The sequence below is a fragment of the Python bivittatus genome, unplaced genomic scaffold (genome assembly GCF_059951505.1).
Source record: "Python bivittatus isolate LINGU-HERP-01145 unplaced genomic scaffold, Pbiv_v1 ctg000080_np1212, whole genome shotgun sequence".
Taxonomy (NCBI): domain Eukaryota; kingdom Metazoa; phylum Chordata; class Lepidosauria; order Squamata; family Pythonidae; genus Python; species Python bivittatus.
This window is the reverse complement of record NW_028277035.1, coordinates 33,897,397-33,922,708: the sequence shown is the minus strand read 5'-3', so window position 1 is coordinate 33,922,708 and position 25,312 is coordinate 33,897,397. Positions and strand designations below refer to the sequence as shown.

Here is a 25,312-nt window from a genome sequence, read left to right as displayed (position 1 = left end):
AGAAATGGCAGATCATCCCCATCCACCCAATAATGAATGTCAAAATTTCTTGAAATAAGTGTGATTGAAGCTTGCTATCAGTTCTTGATAGCAAGCACCTGTGTAGGTTGAATCAGCATGGATCCCAGAGTAGAGACATCAGGCTGTACTGCTTGGAAGATAGGTTCAGCATTTACTGAATAGAATGCCTCGCTCGCAGATTTAAAGCCACTCTCATAGACAGAACCTCCTCAGTAGAGTCCCAAGTATGTTCCAAAGGCAAAACCCCAGCTTTGGGACTGATGTTAAGTTGATGCCTCTGTCCATCACATAGAAAGTAACACGGGCAGTAGAAATCATAGTCCAACAACCAATATGGTATGATGCAGAACAAGATTGGGAATGATCCTATGGTATCAGTCAGAGTAAGCTGAGCGTCTGGAGTGATCAGACAATGGTAAAGTCAGATATCAAGAAGATGTATTGAAGGCTTGGATACTGAATTTTTGTAAATATCCTTTAGCAGATTAGTAGGTCTCAGGTTAGAAACCAAATAGAGTGTTTGCCAGTTTGTTCCGGAGAAACTCGCAATGAAAGAAGCATGGGGTAAACTAGCATCAAACTTGCAGGAAGAAGAGAAGCTCCTTTCAGCCTATGACCTACTTGTGATTAGGTGCTCATCTTCCAATCAGAGTCAGTATTGACAAATTTATGAGGGTCTTTACGTTGCTTTCAGGATTAAGTACCAATCTTGGGGACAGTCATCTGGAATTTTGTTCTGGTGTCTTTGATAGGACTGGCAGTGGAGGTGCTGAAGTAAATAGCATATTTTACACGTTAATGTACATTCTGTTGGTCCACAGACTCTTTGGGATGGATTTTCTTGGTATCGTTCCCATTATAATTATAGCATGTAGGGCTTATTCCTATAAAATGTCCCAGAGGCATGTACTGTAAAAATCTCATGTACTGCTAAGCAAATTAAGTATTATATTTGAGTTAGATGTTAGAATAAGTTACTTTAAGTTTCACTTTTAAAAGTGATTTATTTTGCCATGTGCAGAGGAAACCCAAACCCATAATTTAAACGTTGTTCTTTCAATAGAAATCATCCTTCCCCAATAATACAACTACCAGTTTTTCTTCTCTCTCTATGCATAATGGTTTGGAAAAGAGCAGTTTAATGGGAGAAAATGTCATAAGGGGAAGGTGACCCTCTGATCCAATTTACCACTAGCATATTGCTGAATTTACACAAATACAGAGAAGTGAGGAAATGTGATTATGAAACTTGGAACATGTTATAAAAGTAGCCTTGCAGAGCTATTTGAGAAATCTGCTTACATTTGTTTGAACGATATAAAAACCTATTAAGTTGCAGTTCTGTGCAAGCTTACCAGGGATCATGTTGCACTCAATAAATGGAATTTACTTCCATATGAACATTCACCAAACTGAGCAGTAAATATAATACAAGCTTTTATTTATTACAACAAAACTGTAGTTATAAGGAAGGAGCTTGGATACTAAAGAAAATATTTAAGAGGAAGCAAACATTTCTAAATTTATCCTAGTTTTACTTAAAAGAAACCCTAAAAATGGAAGGAATTACATATAGACCTACATTAATATTAATAGATTAATAATCTCTGCCAGGAGTTTTGTGATATACAGGATCCCTTTCCATTCATCTGTGTAATGATCTCATGACGAGGGCTGCAGGGCTGCATAAAATATCCACAACTCTAAGACTGGTGTACCCTTCTGGCCATGCTTCTAACCCCTCTTTTAAGATGAACAGATGAAAGTGTTCATTGTTTGTGTAGGTTCCTCTCTTTCCCTAAACATTATTTACTGCATGATTTTACATTAGCAGTATTTATGCCAGAAATGAACTGAATTGAGCCAAAGAGCATGTTCTTTCCATAACAGACTTGGTGGGCAAGGTCAGATGATATCAGAGGCAGGGCTAAAACCCCAGGTTCAAAACAGATAGAAGATAGGAAATAAATATTCCCTTCCTTTGCATGGAGTATGGCAATGATCTTTCTTCAAGCTATTCTTCAGTGTAGCTGCACTGCAGTGTAGCTTTTAATTTCCTGTCTAAAACTTTACTGTAAAATTGTACCCCTTAGCATGTGTGCACATAATAATATCCACGACCCTAACTGATTTCTGAGTGAGCATACTCAGGCTGCACTTTTGCTAGGCCACATTGTTTCCTTCAGCTGCACAATTTAATATATTCAGCTTGCTCTATTTGTTACAGGACAGCAAATTTCTGTAGGAATTGGAACTAGCCAAAAAATTGAAACAAGGCTACTCTGCAACCCTTCCATAGAGAATTTGAACTGCAACTGAAGAAATAAAAAGTTCAGATATACTCAAAATATATATAAAAGTACTACTGCTTTGATTCAGTATTTTTTTTAATACGCGCACCAAAATTACCTGACACCTTCTTTGGTTCTTCTCTTTTCCTGAGATGGAAAAGTATGAAGGATAAAAAAATAAAAATAATCCTGAATAGAACTGAACTGTGACTTGTATAGCAGTGATTGGGACATCTCTACAAATGTTAATTGGTTGCAAACATAAATTCCTTCTTAAATGTGATTATGAAAAGACAATGGGCGCCCTTTGAAAATGAAGGCTTTTCTGTCAGAAGTAGGAATACTGTAGGAGAACATTGTACTGTAATCATCAGTTTCATAAAATGCCATGAGAATGTTAAAGGTCATCTCTCTCTTTTGTTAAGTCTAGAACCTTTGACTTCCCAGGAAGTCAACCTATTTACTTGAAAACTGATTTTAAAGAACCAGACATCTGTTAAAGAGCAGCTCTTTGCCTATCAGTGGGTGAGTGGATGAAGACAGGAATGGAAAGGAAAGAGGCTCAACTTGGTTCCTAGTCTCTATAAGTAAATCAGGCACTTAGGTTTGTGACATTCTGCTTCCCCAAATAAAGTTTGGGCCGTGCCAGATTAGCATCTTTGGCATAGGGAGACTTTCCCCTGCCAGTTGCCCAGCATCACATTTGGCTTAAAGCTATGTTCTAGTAGAGCTTTAACATGTGATGACTCCACAGCTGATACCTATGAATTCAATATTTTGAACCCCAAAATAAACTTTAAACTCATGTGCAAGATGCCATGACCGAACAGAGCTAGGTTTGCTATGCCTTAAGTTAGACCGTCATTATAAAAAGTTTTCCTGTTCTGGATGACTGGTGCCAGCCAAAAATATAACAGTACTGCATAGTATAACTTCTAAGAACTCTGTTGTCCATTAAAAGAATCATGCAAATATAATTACGTTCCAGGATTCCTAATGAAATAAACACAATCATTTGTGCTGCTTTTCTAAAAATTTGTCACAGTGATTCTGATCATCATCATCATAATTTATTAAACTTGTATGCCACCTGACTCTCAATGACTCTGGGTGGATTTCATTCCATGATCATTTTTATTACCAGTTTAAATCTATGTGCACTTGTAGATCAAAAGGAGAATTAAGGGAAAGTACAACTCTTCCCTATAAGGATCCAGCAATATAAAATGTTGCATGACAGAAAAAAGGAAAAGACAATCAGCTTTTGGGAAACAGAGGAAGGAGGATGCTACAATGATATCAGAACAGTATAGAAAAAAACTATATTAACTGGATAATTATTGATTCACAGTAACAAACTGCTATAAAACATATTCAGGCACAGGAGAAGCTGTCTAGGGACATCAGTACTGTAGAAAAAAGTCAGTACGTTAATACAAGTAGGAAGGGCACATGGATATCTGTTCAATACCACCCTAAAAGCCATTTAGGATTTTCTTCTGCATTTGGGATTTTAGGGGAAAAAAATCTCAAAATAAGCTGGTAAATGCTCATTACATATGGAATGTAAATTGACTGATAGAAGGTTGACTATGGAATAGTAACTCTGGTATGAGTGTGTGGGGTAGAGTGGGGAATAAGTATAGCAAGTAAAACCCTCAACAGCAGCCCTCAGTATAACACGTGCCACTTGTTTATACTTATTTCCCTGTAAAAGGGCTCAAAATCAGTGAGACTTAATTCCAAGAGCTAATGCTGATAATATTACACACACACACACACACACACACATATCCATATATATATATTATTCCATATAATAGTCTGTTGTTGTGTCCATCTGTCTGTCTAATCTTGTTTCATTGAAGCTGAATAAAAATTGATGATCCTTTTGCACTATGAATTGAATTATTTCTATAGCTGTGTCTGTAAGTTGACATCTTAATATCATCTTTGGAATTTATTAAAGGCAAACTTATGATCAAAACTGGATTCTAGATTCCCATATGATTCAGTTATGAAATAGGTTTTAAACAGCTGTTGCAAGGATTACTAATTCTGTTTAAATTAGTTCATGTTATATACAGAAAGTAGCAGTCTCAAGTTATTTTCAGCCATGTCTATCATAACTGATATTAACCATCTAGTCCTGTTTCAGTGCTGGAACAGGGAAAAGTACACTCCTCCCTTCCAATTTACCTGCTCTAAACCTCTTCAGCAGTAGCTCATTTAAATTAATGTGTACAAATCTATTTGTCTGAAACAAGCAATATAGTTATGTGAAATTTAATGTTTTGTAACTTAAAATGGAGAGAGTCAGTTTGGTGTAGTGGTTAAGGCATCAGGCTAGAAACCAGGGGACTGTGAGTTCTAGTCCCTCCTTAGGCACAAAGCTGGGTGACCTTGGGCCAGTCACTCTCTCTCAGCCATAGGAGGAGGAAGTGGCAAACCACTTCCAAAAAACCTTGCCAAGAAATGGGTGCTCTATGTTGAGCAATCAGTGTGGCAGACTGCTATTTGCTAATGTTCAGCATAGTACAGGAAAGGTGTGAAACTTGTTCAGTTTTGGACAAAAATGGGCAAAGAGAAACAGAAAACAATTGCATTTTGGTTTTGGTGTCATCTGTTGCCAAGGGATTTCTGGAGAAAAGAAGAGGGAAATGAAGGGGTGAGGCTGTTCAAGGTCATGCTACAAGACCTCCTTTGTTGTGAATCTAGCTTCCTGTTCTTTTCTCAGTAACTTTTACAGTGCGTACCCAATCTACAAAGATATAATGTATCCAATAATGTAATATCTACCAATAAATATATATCTCAGAACAAGCCACAAGATGTTGCCCTGAATTTAGACCCCCAGTGCTTTGCAAGGGTTGTGGGAGCAGATGCTAGATTGTTTGAGTCTATCTTAAGGCTTAATGCATTAAAATTAACATTTAACTAATAGAAAATTAGCTCATTAACAGTCAGTGATTTGGTATAGAATTTCTGCAGGATAGTTCAAATGAGCTTAATCTCCAGTCCTATTTTACAAACTGATTGACGTAAATATTTTTTTACACCAGACATCATATAATCTCGCCTTTAGCTTGGACAATTCCCTGTTCCAGTTGTTTATATTACTATTAGATGAATATGGCAAACTTGCTTCAGCCTCAACTTTCGTGTGTTCAGAATAAAACTTACAGGTAACTTCCAAGTTGTGCGAAGATAAATTTCTAATCATTCTACATAGAATTTGTTAAATTAATCTTTCTTACGGTTTGGTTGTAGTGTTGTGCTCAAATCAAGTAGTTACATTTAAATTGTTGATTGTCAATTCCAGAAATAGGATAATCAAACCTACTGAACTACATTTTGCTTTCCATCACAGGAAATTGATGATGCTCCATGCAATACATTGTAAGATTACTGGGTTACCTATTTAGCAGACTGGGCAAGGGTTCAAGCTGTGTTTACTATAGCGGAGAATAATTTCTGTATTCATGTTTATTAGTCATGCAAAATGGCCAAGTATATGATTTTTTTAGCAGTGGGGAATTAGAATAATAATCTTTCAAGAGATCTATGGCCAGTTGAAGCTGTTTGTGACAGTCCTTGCGTGTCGTTATGTTGTATTGCAACTTGTGCTGGCTCAGAAATCTCTGTAATCAATGTCTTAATTCACCTATATGAAAAAATGTACACACCAAACTTCTTCGTAATAGCATGCCTACACTTACAGAACAATTTAATATAAGCATACAAACCAACTAACCAGCAACAGACCTTTAAAAATCCATGCATGTTTGCAATAGTTTCTAGCAAAAGCAACTGACATGGATTGAAGAAACAATCTTTGCTTGACTTACCAATAATGTGAATTGTCGAAGGGATTTTCATAAATACCAGGGAAACTGTTGCTCTGATTGCTATAATTCTGCCACTGGGAGCTTTCATGTTCCATTTCATTTGCTGAACCAGAGGCATTTTGTCCACCTGCATCAGAAGATTTGTCTTCTGCCTCTCTTCCCATTACAAATTGGCTGTCTGGTGCAGAATTGATGTTCATGCTGGTTAGCATATCTGACGACAAGGGAGCAGATTCAAAACTTCCAGTTTCTTCTGTTCCTGAAAAATACAGCCGTTGGTGACATACATAAAAAATAAAACCCAAGGTGATGCTCTGTACCTCAATCATTGTTTGAGATGGAAAAGTGATTTCAGAAAGCTTTTATAGCAATTTCTATTTTCATCTGGGAAATTCCACCCTATTTCTTTGTTCAAATTATTTTGATATTTCAGTGAAATTCAATAGTAAAGAAGCAAAAACAGTACGTAGCCATGTAGAAAACAGACACTTTGGATAAGAATCTCTAGGAAATGAATATATAACCCAAAGCTAGTAAAAGAGAAGCAAGGTAAGTTGTTTCAATAAGTAAAGATTGAAAATAAGAGCCACTTTTCAATTAAATGGGCAGTGACAAATTTGATATAAATAAATAAATAAATAAATAAATAAATAAATAAATGGTTTTAAAAAGTCCTCATGTAATTTTTTAAAATGACTTCACTTGAATGAAACCTCCATTGTAGGTGTGTACATTTTACTAGCTGTGTACACTTAATTATGTATAAATGTAGTGTTGTATGTATGTATGTATTTATGTATGTATTCTTGTTTGGAATGTTCCAAAGAGCTTGTGTGGGAGTCTCAATATTTTGCCTGCCTAGCATTGAGAAAAAAATCATTCTGAGCTTTCTTTAATGAAAAATGATACATAAAAGCTATAAATTAAATCAGTAAAAGAAATAAATGTGAGGCTTCTTAGCACATGATGCTACTAACTTCTAAAAGCTATGTGAAAATTCTCTAGTCCAGACCTCAAAGGAAAAGAATCCAGACATACCTGGATAAACCCAAAGAAATGCACTGGATGCCACAGCCCCCAAATCATTTTCAGCAATACATATATATATTCCAGAATCTTCAGGAAAAGCTTCTGTTATCACCAAGGAACAAACTTCCTCTGAGAAAAGCAAAAGATTAATGAGATAATAAATGGACAAGCACAAAGTCATATCACAGCCCTACTCACATTAGTAGGAATTGATCTTCTTCTATGTAAATTCACAATATACTACTAAAAAGAAACCAGTTACCAGATGAAAAACCAAAACTACTTAAGTAGGTGAGCTTTATAGATTGTGTTCCTAATTCACACCTACAATGCATTCAACATGTGAGGCTCATTTATTAAAGAAACGGGGGGGGGGGGGACAACCAAAAGCAATCAGCACATACAATGACTACACAGTGAATAGAACAAAGCTTTATCATTACATTATCATATGCCCAAGAAACAGCAATTGCAGTTTGAACAAATACTGCCATAATAGTGCCTCAGAGACAGAACTGAATCTATTACAGATTTGTCTTGGTGAATGCAAAGCATTGTGAATGTAGTACAGGTAGTCCTCGTTTAGTGACTGCCTCATTTAGCAACTTTGCCATTATAGCAGTGATGAAAAAGTAACTTTGCGACCAGTCCTGATATTTACGACCTTAACAGGTCTGTACAGCAAAGGAAAGCTGAAGTAAGATCATAAGCACAGTTGTGGTTTCACTTAGTGACCACTTAACCGAGTTGCTGGTCCCAATTGTCACTAAATGAGGACTACCTGTAGAGTACAGGACCTAGGTTGCAAACCCCCAAACAACCACTAGATGGCAGAAAACAAGCTTCTAACCCTTTGCTACTATCTAGTAATTTTTGTAGATCAAATCTGGTAGCCCTAGACTTTATAGAAAGTGGAAAGCAGTCAACTAGATTGTGTGCTAATTACAGATTTGAGAATAAGTTTATTGAAATCAGTGGGACTGATTGCCAAGCAAACATCTGAGACTGAGCTAGAAACAAATATGGCTTCCACAGTATGTAAGAACCTAACTATTAGGTGGATGTTATTTAACAGTTTGCCACTTGAAACCTGCTAAATTTTTCATGGCTTACACGAGCAACTTGTAACTTGCTAAATGTTGTTTTTCACATCCAGCTTAAAAAATCCTGTGCGTAGTGACACAGGATTGTGTACTTGCAAGTAGTGTAGACGTGTGTCTATCTTGAACCAGGCCTTGCGGAGTCTACTAGCTGGATTCGTATCATGGGTCATGTTCCCAGCGTTCTGCAATTTGTGATTTTATTTAAAATTACTTACCAGGGACCATGGATGAGCATGCCTCTGTTGAAGACAGAGAAAGAGACAGAGAATGTAATTGTGAACAACTATTTTGTGGATTCAGAAAGTAGAAACGTAAAACAAATATTCAAAGAAAATGATCACAACTGCAGATCACATCCACAATCACAGAACCCACTAGGGGCCAGCTGGTGGCAAAGGTTCTATCCCTTTCCAAGCTTCGGACCTACACACAACTATTAGAAAAGGCAAGAATTCTGTCCCATTTTGCATCTGACCATCCTGCTTTGCAAATCACTTTATTAAATCTTGAAGCAACACACTGGCATTACAAATTCATTTATCTGACTTCTGCATTGATCCCAAAGCAGTATCTAGGGCTGCAGGATTCAGTGGAGGAATAGTAATAGAGAAGGGTGGCTGAATCCTTTTCTGATCAGCCATTTTGCTATTTACCCATAAACATCCTTTCACCTAAGAGGAAAAGAAAATATTGCTATGATAAGGCAGGAAATAGCCAGAAGGGATAGAATGAGCCTCAGAACAATTCTGGTGAAAGATTCTTTTCTTCTTTTTTTTAAAGAGAGAACCTATATTGTGCTTCATATTTTGGCTTTTGGTAGGCCTTTGAGGTTAATTCAGTACTTGACTTTGAATCACAAGAATTATGTGAATGGACCTTCTATTTCTAATAGTGTGCAGTGGAAACTATGAGACTCAAGAAACTAATAAAGTTATCATGGTAGATAGTTGAATCAGCAAAGGCTCTTGCCCTTCTGTCTGTGCTTTTGAATTTCCTGTATAAATCTGGTTAGCTATTATGTGATACACAATACTTCATTGGGTAGGTGCATGGCCTAATCCAGCAGGATCGGCCTTACATCCTTATAGGCTGATGGTCCAGGGGATTTATATATTAATTTTTTTCAGACCCACAAAAGGCAAAATGAGCCTGGAACAGATCTATATGTAATGCCCAGCATAGCAAAAACAGCACTTGGAAGTATGGATGTTGTAATACTTCTGCTGTTGGAGTGCCAAGAACTAAACAGGTGCTTCAGATGATCCTAGCAAATACTGTAAAATATGCAAATATATATTTTAACATGAAACCCTCCAGCCTAGTAAACACATAATAAGGGTAGCCTTACTGATATGGATCCCCACCTGTGAATGGAAACTTTGGATAATTTAAGTGGAATGTCTATCGTATTAAAGGACATTTGAGATGAAGTATGGGTTCTGTACAAATGCCGTCTGAAATGCCATACAAGTTTTGCATTCCATGCTAATCATCTTATTGGTTTTTAATCTCTTCTACTTGTCACCTAATACAACACATTTGTTTTCATTTTAATGCCTGATTTGCGGTCTCTCCTTTGCTTTGCTCAGCCCCCCTTGTTGCTACCTCTGTATCTGTTCTACATATCTTACAGAGAGCAGGCGAGTCAGAAAGACATGTTATTGGAGAAGAGCTAGAACTCTTAATGGTGGGACAAATTCAGGACTGGGTTCCAACTCCATTTATATCATCTCAACCATATATTTTTCAATAAAAGACTGCTGTTTTTTTATGAGTCTGTAGACCAAGATAATTCTTTCTTAATAATTTTATACTGGAATATCCAGGGCACATTATGTTTGAATCAATTAACATTTTAGAGGATCTGCATCTGTGCATATAATTGTATTGTTATTTTTCTTCTTTATGTCATGTGAAAATAGACCTGTCTGATGATCCAGAAATTATCTGATTTTCTTGAAAGTCCTGTCCCATACCAAAAGTTTAATGTTAAAGTTCTTTAGAGTATAATTAAACTTTGGTCAAGTTCACATGTAATATTAGTCCACAGTTCATCTAGTTTATTTTTGCTTTACTGTGATATGCCAGCCTGTTTCAAGGAAGCAACCATATACAAATCACAGTGAGCTAAAAACAAACAAATTGCATTATAGATTAGTTTTATGTGTGAAGTCTGCTGTCAGTCCACATTTCCTCCACTTCAGTATTAGCTAAAAAACACACACACAAAATTGCATTTACCAACTGCTGCTTGCATTATGTTCAGGGGAAAGCTGAACATGACTCAGTTATGTGTTTCTTTTATTAGATATTACAGATGGGGACACATGGGAGAGATATGGATCAGCAGCAACACACTGTTGTGATACCTCGTTAGACAGTAGTTGTGTCTATGTTTACAAAAGAACTCATCTCACTGCAAATTAGCAGATTTAATCTGAGTAAAAATATACAGGGTCTGGCAGCAAGTTTCATGGTAGAAACTTGAATATGTTCAAATGTTCTATGTCATTCATCTTCTTCTCCCTGGGAGGAGAATGCCATGTTTTGAGTAACTCTTTGTACAGGCCTCTCCAGCCACAGTCATGTCTCGTGTTCCTGAGAAAGGATGCGTGCCAATCTCTGCCCTGCAGAAAGAGTTTTGTCACAGGGTAATGTCTGAATTAACCCTTAGCAACAGAAATAAAATATGGGTCAAGGAGGTTCATCTGTACTTTAGCATGATTACTAGTTTCCATGTCCAGATTTGGAAGGTCTTCAAGTGAAGGCATATTTTTAAAGCCCCCAAGACCATCTCCCCCATCTACTGTACTGGGATCAAGCAAGGAAGACCAGGTTCTTGCAATTCAAACAATCACATATTCTACTTCTTCCCTTCTGATACACATTTTTAGATTATGGTTTATAAAATAGAAGTTGTCTCCCAGGTGGAGGGCTTTTGAAGAACAAAAATGCCTACTTTTTCTTAATATGCGGAAGTCAGCAGAATCTATGATTTGATTGTAGTCTCTGTACCAGCGAACTTGAAGAGTGGGGGAGGCTTGTATTCGACACTCAAACACCACCAGCTGGCCTTTAGTGGCTGTAATATTGTGTGGGCTCTGAAAGATTACAAAAAACAAAAATTTAAAAAATTAAAGGTGCTATTTATGAAACAAACTTCTACATACTTAAGTTTAATTTTTCCTTTGAGAGAGAAATTGGATTAATGCGGTTTTGAATTTAAAAAAACCTCTTTAAGTAAATAATTATAGAGCATTTTCATGTGTTTAGGCCAAAATTGGAAGAAAATAACATTGTTTAAAATAATCTTTTCTTTTTTAAAAAGTTTGTTGAACTGGATGAAGTGCAAAGTAGCCTTATAAGCATCTATTTAAAATTAAAGCCACTGAATACCATCACTCTTATTCCCAAGTGGGTGATTACAACAGTTTTCCACAAACTGTGCCTCCAGATTTCTTGGACTATTTATCCTGTATTTATAGTTAGATTTATATCTCACCTTTCTTCCAAGAAAAGGAAATATGCTGAGGGTGGTGTCATAGCCTTCCTTCCTCCATTCCTCCCCTAAGGGTGGGTAGTGTTGAGAGAGGCCCAGAGTCACTCAATGAGCTTCCATGGTTGAAGACAGAAATAAATCTGAGTACTCCACTCTAACTCTAGCACCTTAATCACTTCACCACACTGTTTCAAACTCCAATAATCCCTAGAGACAATGGCTTTTGAAATTTCCCTCTCCGGTGATTAAGGCATCAGGCTAGAAACCAGGAGACCGTGAGTTCTAGTCCTGCATTAGGCACAAAGCCAGCTGGGTGGCCTTGGGCCAATCACTCTCTCTTAGCCCTAGGAAGCAGGCAATGGCAAACCATTTGTGAAAAACCTTGTCAAGAAAACTGCAGGGACTTGTTTTTTGCAAGTTGCCAGGAGTCAACACTGATTTGAATGCAAATACTTTCTGACACTCAACCATGCCTTTATCTCTTTCTGAGATACCAAAGATGAGCATGTCTGGTGATTAGACCTACTATATCTGGGCTGCAAAATCCTGGATGACCATTCTAGATGACGGCCAAGAGTTGAGTTTTCTGCATATATTTTCTGCTACCTAGTGGTTGTCTGGATCCTTGCAGTCCAGATGTGGTAGGCCTACTGGAGATGGGAAAGGCGAGCCTGTTTTCAAGAGATGATAGATGGACAGGAGAACAGTGACATTTCCGTCTAAGTAGTAATGGCTTCTGCATATACCACAGGGAGATCTTTGAATCCAAGTTATTACTGAGATTATATCTCTTACCTTTATGAACACAGGAGCTGCTTCATTGGCAGATCCAATCATTTGGGAAGGGTTCTGCATCTGTAAAAAAATGAAATATGCTGCAATCACAAAGTGTAATGTACAGAACTTTGATGGCTAAGTATCCTTCTCCCCACTTGCAGATAAACGTAAGAAAAATTGTATTACCTGGGATTGAAATACTTAATTATGATAAAGTCTTTTTGCAAACCTTTATTTAAGCACTTTAGGGAAAATAATCCCTTTATCTAGTTCACAAAATTATTTAAAAGAAGAAAAAATATACGGCAACAACTGTCATATATTTATGGCTATTCACCATGAAATTTGTGCCCTAGATATACCAGCACAACCAGCCTTGAGTAGGTTGAAGTGGTTGCTGAAAGATAATGCAAAGCTTAGGGTTGAGTATATCACCTGTAGAAATTCTGGGTAAGAACAAAACAAAATAGGAAAGTGCTATAAACTTTAATATTCCCCACCCCCCAAATTCTACTGATAGTTTGAATTCTAACTTCAAAAGTAAACTTGCCTCAGATAAAGAAAACTGCTGTATATTTCCTTTTTCATGAGCAGAGTAATCTTTGTTTCAGATTAAAATAAATTTCAGATAAAAATAAACAGGATACAGCTTTGCTTTGAGATGACTTTACGACAAATAACTTAAAAAGCAAGTTGTAGAAGATTAATTTCAAAACAGAAAACTTCCTTTACTTCTAACCTATCTTTATCTTCTATTTAAACTCTTGCCCATTTAACACAGAGAGTGTTGAGCAATCCAAAAATAACCTGTTTGAACTAATACAGATATTTTGATATCTGTAATTCACTAGACTCCTCCATTCCTAAGCCGTCAATCTGTCATGTCTAAAATAACAAAGACCAATTAAATTACATACTGCAAAACCTAGAAGAAGAGATGAGAAGTGGGCTAACTTTTAAGTTAACAGTGTTTTCATCTATACTGTGAGCTATAAGCCCCGAATTTTTGCAGTCCTGCATAAGCTATGCAACTTGCAACAAGCAAAAATAGTCCTAGATGCTAGATGAATATATTTAGCTCCCACAAGCTATAGTATGCTGATTCTGTAGCACACTGCATGGCAGAGGAGTGGTAGTCAAGTCCATAGCAAAAGCTGCTACACCACCCAGCACAACATATGCAGATCCAAATCATGTACCTGCCTCCATGAAGATTGAGCAAGGTATCTTCAGGCATCCTTGCAAGTTAATAAATGAGGTCTCTCACTGATGACCATTAAGTAACCAAGACCACTATAGTACTGAAAACATACAACTGGATGTGAAACAGGAGTATTGATATTTTGAGATTGTTCTAAGCATTTTTGGTTGGTTTTGTTTTGGCTTAACAAGGTATGTAAGCACAACTGATTACAGTATATTTAGTAAACCATGGTTAAAGAAGTCATGATTTGGTGCAATAAACAATTTCCATGTTAAACTCCTATCAGTCAGTAGACTTGATAGATGATTTGAGATAGGGCATATCTACTCAATTTCATGTTATATCTCAAGCCAAGTTATGTCAAATCAAGTTGGTTGAAAGTGATCCAATTTATATAGGCATTGTGAGATGATAATATCCATTAGGATTGGGACAATATTATTTGTAGTGATTATTTGTAGCAAATCTCTCTTGCAATATGTTGTAATACAAAACAACCTGTTAGAATCCCCATCTTAAGACAGAAACCTTTATTGTACAACAAATACTTTGATGCAATCTGCACCAGTTTTTTAATGTTATATTCAATTCTGGATGAAAAAGCTAAATAATCTTATGCTCATTAACATTGACACTTTAAATCATAATTCATACTGATATAACATTTCTATCTTTTTTAATCTTCAATGGTCTAAGTTATGTAAACATAGAGTATAAATAATCCTTAGTCAATACTGTAGAAATACCACTGTGTTGAAATAATATTATGTATTGTGTATGTTTCACAGCATAATAAAAATATTATTCTTAAAAAAAAAGAAATAAAAGAAATAAAAGAAAAAAATTGTGGACAGTTTGTACACTCTAGTAATCACTTTAACCGGTTCCACAATCCATGTAGGAACATTCTACCACTTGGAGAATCACGGCGAGAACTGGGTAATTCTTAATTTTGCCACCACAGCTTTCCAGTGGCATACTGAATGGCTGCATTGTTTGCTTGTGAACAAATGTACAGAGCTCTTCCCTCACAAAGAAACATACTATCGTACCTCCCTGAAATTTCCTACTTCTCAATGAATACATGTAAAAACTATTGTTGGGAAGACATTTGCTTTTTGCTTGAGCATAATTTTATAAAAAGAAATCTATGTAATCTCTTGCTACACTTCTCCCCAACGACTTGAAAGGCATTTAAATCCGTGGATGTTTTGAATTTTCCATGTCTATACTAAGTCACTGCTTTGATCCAACTGTCCTTTCTTAAATGTCTTTGGAAGAAGATGACAAATGGCTAAGCTCCAGGGAAGGCACATGATGGCTTCTAATCCTCCCACTGATTGATGTCCAAGCTAAACCAATTCTGGTTCCAATGGGAGGAGGATTAAACAGGAAGAGGAGGAAGTCTACGAAGACAAACCGGAGTTCCAACATTTGGCTCAGTATTTGAGGGGTTTTGTCTAAGATCATTTTAAGTTAAGATAAAGAGAAAATGAAAATGTTAACCTACTATTTGGGGAATAACAGATAATGGCCGAATTAAAATGAAATAAACATGTCATTCTTTATTGTTGCTGCTGAACTCTTATTGGTTGGGGAGCCAATAGTCAGGGAGAGACTGACGGTCTTCCATGTCTTCTTTAAGGGGGAAATAAATAAATGAAGCAATAAACAGTCATTTTATTGGCCAATTATGTAGGATGAAACAATCTTTCTTTGCACTGTACTACGGCAATGCCGTGGAATACAAAACTGAAAAAATGAAAATGTAAATAAGTTTGGCCCTTCCACAAACTGAAACACTATTTATGCTGGGCTTCGTAGTATACTCTTTATTTTTTAACAACCCCACAAATTTTGGGTCTAGAAGTAAATCTACACTTATCCAAGGCTGGGGCTTTCTGACCAGTATAATTTTATTCATGTATTTATTTAAGCCATTTGTATAGCTCCCCATCTTACAGCAGTGACTCTGGATGATGCACAAAAGATCAAAACCAAACCAAACCATAATATACCAAATTGAACGCTAAAATAATAATAGCAATAATCATATTTAACACATGTCCAGGTCTAAAAAGAATCCCATTTTAACCCATACAGACCAAACAAACAACTCTACCAATGAGGCTGGTTTAACCTCCCTTTGGATTTAACACTAAATTAAAAAATACCATTAAATATTTGTGTCTAATTTAAAGTGAGTAGGCATGTGGTGAATAACCTTCCCTCAGTTCTATAGGGAGGGAAGAAGCTTTGCCTGGTGGAACATCTAATGGTACAGCTCTCAAACTGAGTAGGAGGATTGTTTAGGTCAGGCTGCATGGAATCTTTTGTCCTCATTTTTCAAGCAGCCGTGGAGACTCTTCTGTATGACAATGCATGGTGTAGTTTCCTGCCATTTTAAGACAGCTACCATATGAAAACTGCGGTGTACATCCTTCATAGGCTTAACACAGTTAACAAACATCCCCCACACCCACACCCAGAATATTTCAGCTACTTCCACATTTGATGCAGTCTTGCCCACTTTCTACCATAAGTCCACTCTCTTTGGCTCTTGCTCACCCACAGTGTTAAGGGCTGCTCCTAGTCACCATGTTCCTGCTTTAAGATCTTTTCCTTACTAGTAATCCTTAGCAAAACCCAGCCCCTGATGTGACAATGGAGTTTCCTTGTATAAGGATGCCTAGTTCCTTTGTGTTTTGCAGCACAGAAAAGAGCAGGAAAAAAGCAATATATGAACAAAACAAGGTCAGGGGGTAAATTTGAGTTTGACTCTTCTAGTGATGCTGTAAATAACTGGTGAGGACAGGCTGCCAGTCTAGCAAGCATGGTTTGGGTAGACAAAATAGTTTCATCCTGATTTCTGGGAACTGACTCCACTTCTGGCTGAAGGGATTCTATTCTCAACCACCCAGATGCTCCAACATCTGTAGAACCCCTGTCATTAGGAAGATACAGAAGGGGGGAGCATCATCATCTATTATTTATGGAAGCACATAAAATGTCAGGGATTAAAGATAAAAAGACAACCAAAAAGCAGCTCCAGTTCAAAAGGAGAGTGGGACTTTGAAAAGCAAAACTTCACAGTAGCTGGATGGAACTCAAAGAGACAATAATGGAGTTCAAGGAAAAGCTGTAAATAATAATATACCTAAGGCAAGACTCACATGGCATCAAGAAATAAAGCCTTTTTAAATCAAGACAAGAACGTGAGGATTATTCAGCCACCATGCTTAATATATAAGTAACATGGGTAGCACTTCATTTTATTGTAACTTTTGTAAATCACATTTCAAAATCTACCATTGGGTTACATTTCTCTTAAGATATACAGTATTTCCTTCTCTAAACATTTCATATTTACTGTTTACTGTTTCATATTTTCATTTCATATAGTATACTATTATATATACTAGTACTATATATACTATTAGGTGGTACTATTTCACATATCCACACCAGCAGCAATTAAAGAATCTTCCTGTAGGTGAGTTTACTCTTGAGTTACTTTGAAAGAATTCAGCGAAATACTTACATAGGATTGCAGCCTGAATATGCTAAGTTGGTGAGAATTCCATCACTCCCTTTTGTAATAAAGTTTAACAACAGAATAGCTCCTTTATCAGCAAAGGAAAGAATGGGGGATTTTGCAACTGACAATATCCTTAAACATTACAAAAAGCACTACTACCAAAATGAAGGGGCTCGGCAACTTGTTCAAATACAGCTAACTGCTGAAAAGTGTTTTCAGTGGAGTCAAATCCCAAAGCCATGTTTGAAGCTCATCAGTCATTGCTATAATGCCCCTCATGTTCTCTTCATTTGACAAGATTAGGTCATGGGCACTCTTAAGATAGAGATAGGGATTTTTCAATAAATACTTTTTTCAATATTAAAAAAAGAACACCTTTGGGAACAAAGATGCAGTTGCCTCTAACCCAGAGCTGTGAAACTTCCAGCAGTCCCAGTATGGCTGTTACTAAGGGATCCTGGGAATAGAAGTTCAGCCATACTGGGAGGGCTTCAGATTCCATACCTCAGTCCAGAGTATGAAAAGAGAATCACACAGATGCTGCTGGGATATGGACCCCCCCCAGGTAAATAATTCTGTACTTTGGTAGGATAGCTGTTCTCTTAAAAAATATCTCTTTAATTTAATTGTCCCAGCTTCAGCCATTAATATCAACTTCCCATAGTATTTTCTATTCATTATGCCAGGATTCAAATTTAACATCTCAACTCCTGGTGACATCAGGAAGATGTCTATGAAGCTTTCTTGACAGTATATGGAAGTGGTTTGCCATTGCTTTACTTCCCAGTCTTCAGAAGTCCCAACCAGGCCTGACCCTGTTTAGCTTCTGTGCCCAAGGTCAGCTATTTGCTACATACTATTTTCCATTCTCAATGGATCAGGTAGCATAGCAAAGAGGCCATTGCTAACAGAACTTTCCCCCGAGGGGTGGGTATTATTCTCAGATCACCTGCTATTTTTGCCTAACTGGCAATCTACTGACAACTGGGAAGGAGGCTTCAGTTTGAAGGAGAAGCCTCACCATAGCAGGAACACCCACCTTACAGATAAATATCAACCCAATCCAAGCCCTCAGAGCTTAGCAAGAAGAAGAGCTTGGTTCCAAATGAATTAGGTACCATAAAAGCAGATTTGGGCTCAGATCCACTGTGTTTCACAACTGGACATGGCTGAATTCCTGGAGCATGTTTTCAGGGACAGTAGATGAGATCATGTATGGGAGACCCTTTCTGGAGAGTCAGAGTGGATAATTTACAGTACGGAGGTGCAAAGGTGTTGATATTCCTTTGGAGCGTTACACCTCATTGTAGTGAAACATTAAAGAAGAGATTGAATCTTCTTCTGCATCATTCTCTGCATGTGAAGAGAATGTATATCCAATCACTTTTTAAAAGCCAGTATTATGAGGAATCAGTCTTTCAGCCCTCTCTAGCCATGCATTACCCACACTGACTGGTGGCCACTCTCCAGGGCTTCTAAAAACACATACCATGTTCGTTGTGCAGGGTACAGGTAAACTGACTGTTTGTATCTTCATTAGATGAAGAGCATGGAGACCTGAGCTAGATTGGGATCACTGCACATGACTTCCAGACTTAATTCCTTCCCAGGTAAATTTTATGAAAGAAAAGACCCTTCTGCACTTGCTCTGCAGAGATTTTGCTTTTGCCTGGTAAGTCTTTCTTCCTCTTTTCTTTGAATGCCCCTCTTTGAACGCAGCGATGATTGAAGCTGTAAGCCAGAAAGTAAAAGAAGTCTCTTTTATGAGCCTTACTTGTCTTAACAAAGTGCTCCAAGTCATCCCACGATGTATTCCAAAAGAAAGAATAAAATCCAAACCAGATGATATGTTACATAGATTATTGCAGTTGCTTTTCCTTTTGAATAACATTTGCACAGCCCTCAGATCTAGATAGGGATTTTAGTGTAAAGTCCATTTTACTGCCCAGAGTTGTTCCTTGTCCCTAGTGCAGCTTTTCTTCTAGTATAATAGGAACAATATAAATTAGCACAAGTGCCAAATGAGTGTGCCATATATTAAAGCAGTGTTTCTCAACCTTGGCAACTTTAAGATATGTGGACTTCAGCTCTCAGAATTCCCTAGCCAGCCATTCACACATCTTAAAGTTGTCAAGGTTGAGAAACACTGTATTAAAGTAGCAGGATTTAGATCTGAAGCCCTCAAGGCTGCCCATCCATATCTTAAGATTTCCTGTGAGCATGTGCAGAGGGCATTTCAGTCTCCAGTGGGTAATCACAGCTTGCTCCATACATTTGTTGTGAAGGAATAAGATTTCCACTGCTACATAACAGGGTATGTCTTCCTGGCAGACTTCAGTTGCTAATTTTAGATATTAAATATGCTGTCAACAAGCAAGGCACTAGAAGCCTGCCCCTAGTTGATTACAATTGCTTTGAAGAAAGTTCACATTATTCAAGAGAATCATTCCCCAGCTAGTGGAATAAAATATACATTATACAAACACTGAGAAACAAAACTGCCCCGTTTTTCCATGTCCGTGAACCTCAGAAGTTTCTAATTTGCTTTGGTAGTAGCCTTGGTATTGTACTGGTCATGTCCTTGAAAAAATACCAGCGTTTGTACCTAAGGGAGTCTTTTTAGCAAGCTCAGTGTTCCACGTAAATCGCAACCTTTACTTGGTGTAATTTTAGACATTAGTGAAGATGACGGAATTAGACTCTGCCAGATGAAGAGAGAGGACCTTTGCAATCCAATACCAGGAATATTATAAGGTACATACCGATCATGCTGTTGATAGAAACAATAATGACGACTACCTGAATAGCTCAGATGTTTCCACAATTATGTTATCTCCAAGATAGGGACAAAAGTAATACAGAGAGAGTTAAGAAAATATTATGGAGGCTCCATGGAATACTTTGCCAGACATTGAAAAGCAGACAATCTCTTAAAACTGATAAGCAACCAGCATTTCTTCTAGTAGTGTGGGGCATGAAAAGGAATTTTTATAACTTCCTGATAAAGAAGACAGCTGCCTTCAGTAGTATTCGACAGATACTGTTGAATAACCATTGTTCAATTTCAAAGTGTGCAACTGACTCTGGATATGATTTGGGAAATCACATTCCATCACTTTTCTAAAAGAAACTTGTATATTTAATTAGGAATTTGGCAGTTTCTTGCATAGTGTGATTCAGTTTTTTAAAAGTTCAATATATAAGACTTATTTTCAAGAAATAATTAGGCAATTTGGAAACATAAAACACAAAACTTTATCATAATGAGATAAAAAGATATAAATGTATTAAAACAGAGTTTTGTTAATCCAAAAGAATCAGATGGAAAGTTTTTATTCACCTTTACTGGATCCTTAACTTGATACTTTCCAAATGTAATAGCCATATTCGCTAGGGATGATGGGATCCCAACAAGTTTGAAGGACATCAATTGGGGATAGCTGGATCCTCTACTAGCCTGCTACAATGTTTCTTTCACTTTTTTGAAAAAATGCTTTAAGTGAAGGCCAATTACAGAAACTGTATTGTTATGTATAACTTGCACCATTCCCATTAATATGACCATTTTTAGAGGAAGCAAACATTTAAAATTAGGATTCCTGTATACTTGTATTTTTCAGTTATTGGGAGGAGTTTTTTTTTTCCCAGTAGAATAGGCGATTGATGATATAAAAACAATCCCAAGGACTAAGAAACTGTATTGTTTAGCAGTTCTATTATTTGGGAGCTATCTATCTAATCTATAAGGATACCCAACTCATAACAACTCTGGCTTGTGTACAAGTTGAAATACACCTAATACAATAAAAGCAGAAGAACGAGATAACCTGGGGACTAATACACCAAACACATTAATAAAATTCCCATAGGAATTTACTCCAGCAGCTCCAGCATAGCTGATACTAAAGGACTGAGAAAGCACAGAACTTCCCTCTCCTGCCGCCTTCTGTGTCACCTTGTGCTTACTGGTCATAAGCATGACTATTTGGGAGAAGTTAGTCCTTTGCTATCTGACATGTAGTCCTGCAATTTTTGACACAAGTGTTAGAGCACAAAGCTTTTTCTGCCTTTTTTTCTTTAACCTTCGAAAAACAGAAGCTTCTTCCTTTCTGGAGTATCCATTTAACTCCAACATTGCTGTGTGGAGCCCATGTTTTGTATAAAAAAGGGCCCAGGTTCAGTTTCTGCCATCTTCTGGCACTGATACTTGCTGGACACAAAACTGAGATGAACTACAGTAATATTCTACAAAATGGGGAGCTAGCCATTTTACCATCTAGAGCTTATATCTATTCCCGAGTTGCAAACATTTTAGTTCCATGGTGAAATCATCCTGGGTTAGGAGACATCTAATTATCTGATATTTGATCTACCACCCTCCAGCATTGCTTGGCCACTGCTTGATTCAGAATGCTGGGCTAATCCATAGCCAGATCCTGCAGGACTCTTCTTATGATCTTGTAACCTGGAAATCACAGCTCTCAGTTCCATATCCTGGCTCAAAACTTGAACAGCTCTATTGACAGGCTCCACTTCCTATTTTGCAATCATGTATACTTAGCTTGGTAGTCCAATGCCTATGCCAGTTATGTGGGTCAAACTTCAGTCCTTACACTGCAAATATTTCAGACAAAATTTAATTTAGATGCAAGCCATATAGGGCTTTCAGATGGTACATCAGGTTCCATAGCTTGCAGAAGAAATTAGGAAGCCAGAATTGCTTCTTCCTGCAGAAGATGAATAATATGTTCCCCACAACTCACATCTGCTAAACTGGCATAAACTGCACCTGCTGCAGCTTCTGAGAAGCCTCCAAGAGTGGATCTTACACACAGCACATTGCAGTAATATTATCTGCCTCTTCAGAGCACTGCAAAAAAGGCTGAACATGAAGGAAACTCTTGTAATCATTCCATCAGCTGAAAATGGACAACCACTTTGGTATTTTTCTGTTCCAGAAACTTTCGTGGAGATCCCCTGTTAGAGTTGTAATTGAGGATTCCTTGGTAAATGTATTATTTTGCAGCAATCCTTGTATCAGTATCAGAAAATGGCTTAATAATTAAAGACAGCTTGATACATAGTAATGCAATGAAGTTAGTGGCACAGTGCTGAATTAGATCTCATCTGATATGTGAACATATGAAAGTTTTTTAAAAAATCTCTACATACTAGCCACTTGAAAATAAAAAGAGAAAACTAATGAAAACCATTCCAGCCAGGTGCGCATTGAAGGTAGATTAGAAGGCTCCCAGTTTTGTCAAAGAGGGACAATGCTAGTGTATGTGTCTTAAAGGGAAACTTAATTGAACTCTGCACCAGTTCCATCATGTATGCATGTAGCCACGGGTGGAATATATATAGTTATTTCCATTACAAGTAAATATTAAACAGAATCCCTTAAAAATATAAAGGTTTGCCTCATTTTGCCTCCTGAAAGTACAGAATGGGATAATAGAATATATCACTTTTCCCCATCCTGCTTCCCTGCAGAAACGTTAAACTACAATTCCTATCACCCCAACCAGCAATTACTGGAAATTATGGATATTGTAACTCACAACTTTCAGAGGGCCACGGGGAAGCTAAGAATAGATCCTGTGACTGTAATCCTAAAAGTGCCAATCCTGTTGTTGTGTAACGGGATTTATTGCTCTTTCTTCCCAGCTACTTTTGAGTTTTTAAACCTGGCTTTGTAGGTTAACAAACAATACTGGCTCAAAAGACTCATTTCAAAGGCCAGATAGTTTGAAAGCCAAAACCATTGCTGCATCAAAGACCCTATTCTCTGTGGGACGCTTTATTTTTAAAGGTTACCTGTCTTATAAAAGCAGCACGTTTATATTTAGCCTTTGGCCACATCGTATCCTTTGAGGATTCTTTTTCTTGAAGATTGCGACGTGCCTCGAAATATGCTGCAAACACATCAGACATAATGAGGTGTTTCGATAGCCAGGGGATGTGGATTTCTGGGATTAATGGAATAGTAGAGGCCTCCGTTTCTGCCAAACAATCTCTCCTTCGGTGCTGGGAAGCCAGGCCATGGAGCCCGGTCTGTCTGGGATGTATAGCAGAAGCCATCCTTGGAAACCCGATCCGATTAATTTCTAATTTTACCTACGTGTGCAGCATTTAATATAGAAGCAGCTGATGGAGTATAAATCGACCGGCCTGTCAAGCAGTTCAAGTGCAGTGCTAAAGCAGATGTCTTTCTCTCCACACACGCAAGCTTGAAAGCAGTGCTCTGGTTTTTTCGGACAGGCTGCAATTATACTCGAGCAGACAAACAAGAGCCACACAGTCATCTCAGTCGGAGACATGAAAGGTGGCTGGCACCTCCAAAACCCTAGAATGAATGCTAGGGTTTAAACTGAAATCCCCGATATGTGATCGATATTGCTTAGCTCAACGGAAACATTCCATGCCATGTACCTACCTGTTTGTTTTATAAGCAGTTAAAAACAAAATCTGTTCAAAGACTTTTGCAGTGCAACCGTATCCCTGTCGAAACTCATCTATCTCCTTGAAAAATGTTGTTTACAAATCGCACCATAAAAGTTTTCAAAGGGTGACTTCCTCTGTGCTCAGGCTAAGCTGTTGGTAGATGCTTGAGCTTCTGGGTGTCACTCTAATCACTTAGGGATAAACCAAGGAAGTGACCTCAGGGTCTGCTCAGATTTCGGCCTTTTGGTCAGCTGACTTAAGATTATGAGACAAAACAGCAAGGCCTGAGTTGTTATTGCCAAACTGTGATTATGGAGCCATTTCATATGCAATTCTGTATGACGTGGTCTGTAATCAGATGGATGACATCAGCATATAGACCAACAGAGACTGTTATACAGTTTTTTTCTAAAAGAAACAGGCTCAGTGAAAGAAAATATTCAACCAGTTTTGCATTTATTTGCCCATAAATGGAAATGCAGAAACTAACAGAGATTCAATTCTAAAGTTTTGTTGGTTAAACTCTTGGATATGAATTGTTCATATAAAAAATTATGAACACTGGACGTGTTATGAGTCTATTATCAGCAGCACCACAATTACTCAGTGTATATACTGTGCTAACCCATGATTTATTGAGTAAGCCATAATTGGCAGGATTATAGCTTAGTGTAATAATGTCCAGTCAGCATAAGATGGGGTCAGAAATATTGGACCAAGTCTTTGTTTCTGAGAGATGTAAACTACAGCAGATTCCTCTGATTGCTGAGAGGATAAAATGGTATATTTTAAAAAACACATAATAACATTCATATACAGTGGTATCTCGGTTCATGAACATAATTCGTTCCACGATTCTGGTCACGAACCGAATTGGTCGCGAACCAAATCAAATTTCCCCATAAGGTTCAATGTAAATAAGGTTAATCCGTTCTGACCCCTACGAATGTGATCGCCAACTGATTTTGGTTGCCAACCGAATCAAATTTTCCCATAAGGTTCAATGTAAATAAGGTTAATCTACTCTGAACCATATGTATTTTTTTTTAACCATCTTTATTCTTCAAAATAGTCGAGATTGTCAACTTCGCCATCTTATACTCCGAGGCCAGATCAGTCACACGAATACCGCACTCATGCTTTTCTACAATTTCCTTCTTCAATTCAATGGTTATTTTCTTCAAAACCTTCTTCTTACCATTCTTGCTCTGCACTTTCTTGTTACCTTCATTATTGCTCTGCACATTCTTGTCACCTTCATTACTGCTCTGCACTTTCCTTTTACCACCATGCTTACCCTGCACTTTCTTTGGAGCCATGCTGGATGTACTGTATGTGCTAAAAAGCACACCAAAAAGCTTCACAGTAAGTGTCTGTCTGCGACCGTGATCTCACCTAGAGGAAGCCACGACCACGTGTCAGAGTAGGGAAGATGGCCGCAGGTCGTGTTCGTCACCCGATGTCGAGTTCGTGAATGGAAGCAAAATTTTGTGAACGCTGCTGTTCGCTAACCGAATTGTTCGTGAACAGAAGCGTTTGTGAACGGAGGTATTACTGT

The 25,312-nt window shown here is 37.5% G+C and overlaps 1 protein-coding gene across 2 annotated transcripts; it reads right to left on the bottom strand.

Moving 5' to 3' along the window:
- Positions 1–1,546: 1,546 nt before the first annotated feature.
- On the bottom strand, positions 1,547–23,923 carry LOC148216660 (palladin-like). 2 transcript variants are annotated; one of them, XM_088133796.1, is made up of 6 exons: positions 23,747–23,923; positions 12,587–12,646; positions 11,252–11,393; positions 8,508–8,531; positions 7,199–7,318; positions 1,547–6,419 (listed from the first exon to the last, which is right to left on the bottom strand). In XM_088133796.1, exons 2-6 carry the CDS (start codon positions 12,644–12,646, stop codon positions 6,157–6,159), a joined length of 609 nt encoding a protein of 202 aa, XP_087989922.1. In that variant the 5' UTR covers positions 23,747–23,923; the 3' UTR covers positions 1,547–6,156. The 2 variants fall into 2 exon arrangements, with proteins under 2 accessions (XP_087989922.1, XP_087989923.1); XM_088133797.1 differs by lacking the exon at positions 23,747–23,923 and having other exon boundaries at positions 12,587–14,506.
- Positions 23,924–25,312: the final 1,389 nt, after the last annotated feature.

What these genes read in the sequence shown, in the direction of transcription:
- LOC148216660 (XM_088133796.1), bottom strand. Translation starts at nt 12,646, where the DNA reads ATGCAGAACCCTTCCCAAATGATTGGATCTGCCAATGAAGCAGCTCCT. An exon ending in CAGCTCCTGTGTTCATAAAG is followed by an intron (nt 11,394 to 12,586) that starts GTAAGAGATATA and finishes GTAATCTTTCAG; the next exon opens with AGCCCACACAATATTACAGC. An exon ending in CTTCCGCATATTAAGAAAAA is followed by an intron (nt 8,532 to 11,251) that starts GTAGGCATTTTT and finishes TGTCTTCAACAG; the next exon opens with AGGCATGCTCATCCATGGTC.